This window comes from Triticum aestivum, chromosome 4A (assembly GCF_018294505.1).
Source record: "Triticum aestivum cultivar Chinese Spring chromosome 4A, IWGSC CS RefSeq v2.1, whole genome shotgun sequence".
In the NCBI taxonomy this organism is placed as follows: Eukaryota; Viridiplantae; Streptophyta; class Magnoliopsida; order Poales; family Poaceae; genus Triticum; species Triticum aestivum.
In genome coordinates, this window is record NC_057803.1 from 39,476,292 (window position 1) to 39,482,729 (window position 6,438).

Sequence of the window (6,438 nt, forward strand, 5' to 3'; positions counted from 1 at the left end):
CACTTCGGCACCAGATCTTGCGACACCGAGGAGATGAACCAAGCTTCGATTACCACTTGTAAGACTTGAGTCGGTCTGAAGAACTAGATTCAAACAAGTTAACTGAAACACTCAAATCTTAGCAACTTTATTGGATAATTATGAGAGTTTGGATGCAAATCAAGAGGAACCTAAGGCCGGCCAGGAACACTAGAGGCTAAAAGGAGGAAACCCTAATACAAGAGATGGTTCTCCATCGATCCAGAAACGGGGCTTTATAGCCTTACAAAATGAAGGAAAAAGTAAGAAAGTGAAACTGAAGCTGGTAGACATTGTTCTCTTTGCCGGAAAGGTAAACAGCGACGCGCTCAAGATCTACAACCATCCGATGCAGGATGGACACGATCCAGAGCATCAAGAAACCGTGAAGCGGTACGGGCGCAGGACGAACGTCAGATCGCAGATGGACGGTATTGGGAGCTTCGCCAACAACTGCGAATTCAAACTTAACTAAATCTATGTCTGCATTGTTCTAATTCTTGAGATGCTCGCCGTTAGGTCCTGACACCACTCTCTTTTCTTTTAGGCAAGAACATGACACTCGTAGACATGATGTGCTGATGGGCTGAGGCTTCAGCCTGCTGCCTAAATTACACATGGGCATACGACAAAGACCTGTTTTTTCTTGAAGATACAAAGACCTGTTTTTGTTCCAGAGCCAACAAACGCCTCGGATCCCTCCGTATCACGGCACTGTTTTTACGCGCAACGCTGGCGCAAGGGGCCGCCGGTCTTAAATCGCCGTGCGCCCCTGTCGCCGTGCCCGTCGAATACCGTCGCTCTCCGGCGGAGGCAGCCGAACAGGACGGTTGGTGGGCACGTACGTTCGCCGCGCGTGGGCAACGGCCAACGGGGTACGGTGGCCTTCTCTGTCGGTTTGCCTGTGAAGTGACACGCCGCCAACCGGCGGACGCGGACGCCGTCCGGGCCTTCCATTACGGTACGTGCCCTACACACCTCAGCAGGATCCAACATCCCGTACCACATTTAACATGCCACACACATCTCACGTTACCATTTCTTCTCAATTACTGCATCAGGATGCAACAACCGCTCAGAGTCAGAGGTCCATGCAACCAGCGTAAGTACCAGAGTTTCGTTACAACAAGCAGAGAGAGCACTTCACGCTTCCAGGATTAACAACGCAGGCACATGCAGCACGAGCAGGTCATGATAAGGGAAAACAAATCTCCGCGTTAATCGGCCATGAAAACGCCTATATCAAACAGACAGTTGTTTCCATTCCCAGAATTACAAACCAGCACTCGAGCACTCAGCACGCACACGACGACAACAAGCAAGCTAAGCTTTCTCATATCTACAGCAAAGCTTATCTTTTGGTCAAACACTAGCTTCTCTCTCTGTATACACCCGCTGCAAACAAACCGCAGGCAAAAGAGGGGGGGGGAGGCCATTCTATGGTGATATGCACTCGAAAAAAATTACATGAATCAGCTACACTCAGCGGGATCGGTCGAGCGGATTAGGAGGGGACACACTTCACACCCAACAAATGGTTACAGCTTTATTACCTGTCGTAGTAGTAGTCTCCAGTGAGGAAAGATGAGGCCGTGTCATGTTAGTAGTGACCACCAACGTGGCGACGATAACTGATCTACCACTGTGTTTGGAGGCTCTGCCTTTGCTTTCGCTGCAGCAAGTGAGTTTTCAAGCTGCACTGTTTGACCTGCGTTGCAATGTATGTAAGGTTAACAAGATTATCTAAACAATGTCCAGAACTGAACCAAAGGTCATAGAAGTGCTCCCTACATGTATCGCTGCCACCGTGGACAAGAGATCCCTTGATTGGTCCAACAGCATTTGCTCTTGTGTTGCAAGCTTCGCAAGCTCATACACCACCGAGCTTGTCCCCTCCACCTGGGTCAATAAAATTTATGACAATTTAAGAAATGGGAGATTGCCACAAGAAACTCATTGACATGACACGAATGTCTTGACAGTCCGCTTATTGTTCAAGGCCATGTAGACATCAAGTGTAATTACATCCTATTGCCAGGTGTTCACAAAAGAGGCAAGCAGACAACATTCAATATCGACAACAGAACTGTAGGTCTATTACAGAACGCAGGCCTGTTTTTCACGCAGACTGTCAAGTGTAATTACATCCTATCTGTCTATCTTAGATCTGCATTTATGAAGAATCAATATATTAGCAGAGAATAGCTGCCCACTTGTCATTATGTATTTATAACAGGGATCAGAAAGCAATTAGCGCATAGATCCAGATTGGAAATTAGAGCTCATACTCAAGACAAATCAGGAACTAGAAGAACAGACTATGTCATACGACCTTAATAAGCTATATAAAAGAAAGAAAAATATCACTGAAGTGTGTTGGTCTCAACTTATTTTATGAACTGTTCAGGAAAAATATCTGACAGAAGTAGGAATTTTGGTCCGAGGGAACGATAAAATAGGGCAAAAGCTGGTTAAGACGAAAAGGATTATTAAAATCCACCGCAATACCGAACAGAGCCTTAATAAATACTCCCTCTGTAAAGAAATATAAGAGCTATAAGGGCGTTTAGATCACTAAAGTAGTGATCTAAACGCTCTTATATTTCTTTACAGAGGGAGTAATAACTAAGAGGTACATACTAAGGCATAGTGCCAAAGCTTATCTTATACTCCCACCGTCCCAAAATAAGTGTCTCTTGTACTAAAGTTGAGACACTTATTTTGGGACGGTGGGAATACAACACAATGAGAAATCAAGAATAAATACAATTTTCTGCATTATCAGGGATGGAGCTTATATTTGTGGACTTATTGTAACATAAAAATGATGAGTTCATTCTTGACAATTTGAGATTATATAACAACCGAAACCAAGGAAAAGAAATGTGGATTGAAGCTTTGCAGGATGTTGGAATGCACCTTTGACAACAAATTACACATTGACGATGCCATTGTATGCATTACATCAACCGCTGAGTTAACAGACTCCTTCACACCTTGGGCATCAGCCTGCTCAGAGATAAGCAATTGTTAGCTTGCGGAAAACAAAACGAGTCAGCTAAGGTTTGATGAGAAAATTCCCACCTTTGCACCACCAACAACCGGAAGACGGAGAGTACTGGCCTTTAGTGCTTCAATTGCTGCTGACAAAGAACTTGAATGGTGTTTCTCGACATGAGACCACTCCTCTAGATACGACATCTGAACATGTCAAATGAAAGCTGTCAGATAAATAAGCTATACAAAGTAAATAAAAGGAAAAGAAAATCATATACAAACCATAAAACAGTAAAAGCAATAAGATAAGCTATGTAACTCGTATCACATACCTCTCCCCTAAGAATAGCAAACAGCTTCAGTTTTTGTTTTTGAAGCTGGAGTTTGCACCTTTTCGAACTGACATTGTCACGCAACTTTGATATTTCCTTCCATGCACTGTGTAGGGTTTTCTGATGAAAAAAATGAGATAGGAAACAGTTGTTATAATAAAAACATACTGGGCCTTTTCCGATTCTTTTACGCATAAGCATATAATTATGCTGCAATGTAAGAAGTTTCCAAATACAGTGCAGTTTCATCAAAAGATAGCTTTACAAGTACAAGTGATTAAACATCTCTATATTTGCCAATTTTAGCGTGCATATCCATTTGTTTCAGATAATATAAACTGTATTAACTGCAATTCGTTTGAGATGGATAATCAATCATCATTAGTATCTCCTTGTTCTCATAAAGTCTAATAGCTTAGTCAAGTTATTTATGACAATACATGTTGAGCTGTGATCCATACTTTGAATAGGGCCTAGATGTTAATGAATAACCAATCTTAAATTTATGCTTTCATACACCCACAATTGCATGCCAGTCTACCCGCGCCTTCAACTATGTCCATCAAAGTTCAAAACAACAAGTTTAGCTTGATTCAACAGACCGGCGCAAACTTAAGTGATGATGGATACTTTATACATGTGAAATGCATTGTGTTCAAAGATTCTCCTTATCTCCTCTATCAACAATCAGAGATAGTATAGCTAGGATCGCTACATTTGACCGAAAAGGGTTGGATATGTTCGCTTTACAAATCATCTGCTAATCAATGTAGACTGAAAAACTAACCATTATCCTGAAAGAGGCAGCTAGCAAATACTAAATGTCATAGTGATCAGTAACAAGTCCTAGCATATTATCCCAGAATTACCCCACGTTTGCAGTAAAAATATTAAGCAAGCAAGCAACCACGACAGCAAAATTGGTTTTGTTAACTAGTGAAGTGCTACCTATCAGAGGCACAAAGTGAAATCTTAGAGTGAACTTAGGTTTTACAACAAGCTATCAACATTTGAACAAAAAATATATACTAGAAAAGTTCATAGGTTAAGATTTACCTCGGCAGTGAAGCTCTGCACCAGAAGGGTTGCATCTGTCCGAGCATTGATGCACCGCCACTGCAAATGCTGGTTGTCCAGCATTCGCAATCTGTGTGCCTCCTCAATTCTGTTCTCCCCCTTCTTTGCCCTCCTCACCTCTGCAGCAAAGCTGATGATAGATGGCGCATTTGCTGCCGTCTGAACCATGTGCCCATTTGGTGATGCCTCCCCAGCTCGCCCCCTTGATGGGCTCGCCGTCCCCTTGCTTCCTCGGCTTGGAGACGGGGACCGGCCAGGCAGCCTCGGTGACATTTGGCTGTCTGAGAACGATCTCCGTCCAGACGACTGTTGCGGCAGCCCTGCGTCCGGAAGCCTTCGTAGACGGCTGTTGGTTTCCTGCCAGAACCTCGCTGGCACGCTGATGCCACGGCGTGGCGGATCGCCGGCTCCCGAGTTGCTACCGGAGGAGACACTGTCGGTGTCGGAGGCGGAGAGGTCAGGACCAGCGGCGGCGGCATGGTCAGAGGGGGAGAAGGAGGTGGTGGAGTCGAAGGCCATGGATCGGCGGAGGAGCTGGACGGCAGCCAGGATGGAGTCCTTGCGGTCGAGGTTGCAGTCGAGGCTTCGAGCGAGCGGGTCCGACGCCTTGGGCTTGGCCGCGGGCCATCGGTGCTGGGGCCGCGCGTTCTCGGCCTCCGGCACAGAGGACACGCTCTTCCGCCGCTCCGGCGTGGGGCCCCGCCGGCCGGCAGGGGAGGACGGCGACGCGGCCCGCGGCGCGCGCGACGTCTGGTAGAAGAAGGACTCCCCCTGGAACGACACCGAGAGGCTCCGCATCGTGGTCGCCGTCACGGTCGCGGCCGTCGCCGCGGCCACGGGCGTGGGCGACGTGGCGTGCTGCGGCGGGGGAGTCGAGGAGCGGCCGCGCTGCGCCGACAGGGAGCGGCGCGACGAGGCGGACGAGGACGACGAGGACGAGGTCGACGAGGTGGAGGAGGCCGGCGAGGCGGCGGAGGCGAGGTAGCGCGAGGAGACGGGCTTGCTGCCGGAGCGCGCGGGCCGGCGGGGCGCCGCGGCGCCGGAGTTGGGCTTGTCGAGCGCCGGCGTGAGCGGCGGGCGCGACGTGCGGGCCGGATCTGGCGCGGTGGCGGCAGCCACCATGCCGTGCCGCGGCGGCCCGATGGCGCCGGAGATCTGGCCGCCCGCGCCGGCAATGCAGCTCCCCCCGGCCCCAGATTCGGCGCGCCCTCTACCTCTTCCACCGGCGGGCGGCGCCCCTCCCGGATCGACGTGGCGCCGCGCCTCCCTGCCTGAGAGGAGGAGGAAGGATGAGGCGTGGTACGAACTCTCGATGCAGTGTAGTTACAGCATGGGCGGGGGGTTGGGGAGCGCGGACGGACGCAGAGAGAGAGAGGTAGAAGAGAGAGGGGGGACGAGTGAAGTGGGGATTTTCTGCGCCTCCTTTCCTATTTCCTTTTCCTTTGGCCGCTTTGCTCTTGTTTTACTCGTTTTTGTATTGCGTCTGGGGGATCTTTGCTTGGGAAGCTCTCTGCCCTGCCGTGTGCGCGCCCGTGTGGCCTTCCCCCGCACTCTATCTACTCTGGTGTGCCCATCAAGCCAACCTTTTTCTTCTTCTTTGATTTGATTACAATGCTTTTTGAAATAAGTTTACTTAGTTTTTTTAGTAACAGCTTCTAAGTGGGGTAACTTGGAGAATGGCCTTTGAACTTTCGAGAAATGGGCGTTTGAGTAATAGTTTTTCTTCTGTTTGACAATGTTGAGCAACAGCTTATGTCTGAAACGAATGATAGCTACGGTTTAATAGACTACTAGGAGAGAAAAGAATGAAAATAACAATTGAAAAAGGTGCTTCATCTTGTCAATTTGTTACTTAAGCTGGAAAGTGACGTTCCCGCAGATGCTTGAAGCTAGCTAGCTAACGGATGCAGATTCCTTGTGTTTCGTCTCGTCAATGCTTTGGTGATTTTCTTTCACTCGTGAAAATAATTCCGCAACCAACTTTGATAGCCTTGGTGGGAATGAGGTGCGCAAA

At 48.2% G+C, this 6,438-nt stretch overlaps 1 protein-coding gene across 1 annotated transcript; it reads right to left on the reverse strand.

Annotated features, from left to right (window-relative positions):
- Positions 1-1,210: 1,210 nt before the first annotated feature.
- LOC123085008 (QWRF motif-containing protein 2) lies at positions 1,211-5,859 on the reverse strand. The gene is made up of 6 exons (XM_044506563.1): positions 4,404-5,859; positions 3,348-3,467; positions 3,103-3,219; positions 2,938-3,027; positions 1,810-1,917; positions 1,211-1,726 (listed from the first exon to the last, which is right to left on the reverse strand). The coding sequence occupies exons 1-6, from the start codon at positions 5,544-5,546 to the stop codon at positions 1,655-1,657; spliced, it is 1,650 nt and encodes a 549-aa protein (XP_044362498.1). The 5' UTR covers positions 5,547-5,859; the 3' UTR covers positions 1,211-1,654.
- Positions 5,860-6,438: the final 579 nt, after the last annotated feature.

Bases quoted from the DNA above. Each gene is read 5' to 3' on its own strand.
- LOC123085008 (XM_044506563.1), bottom strand. From the start codon at position 5,546: ATGGTGGCTGCCGCCACCGCGCCAGATCCGGCCCGCACGTCGCGCCCG. The intron at 3,468-4,403 runs GTAAATCTTAAC...TTTTTTCATCAG, and splicing joins TGCAGAGCTTCACTGCCGAG to AAAACCCTACACAGTGCATG. The intron at 1,918-2,937 runs GTGCATTCCAAC...TTATTGACCCAG, and splicing joins TGTGTAATTTGTTGTCAAAG to GTGGAGGGGACAAGCTCGGT.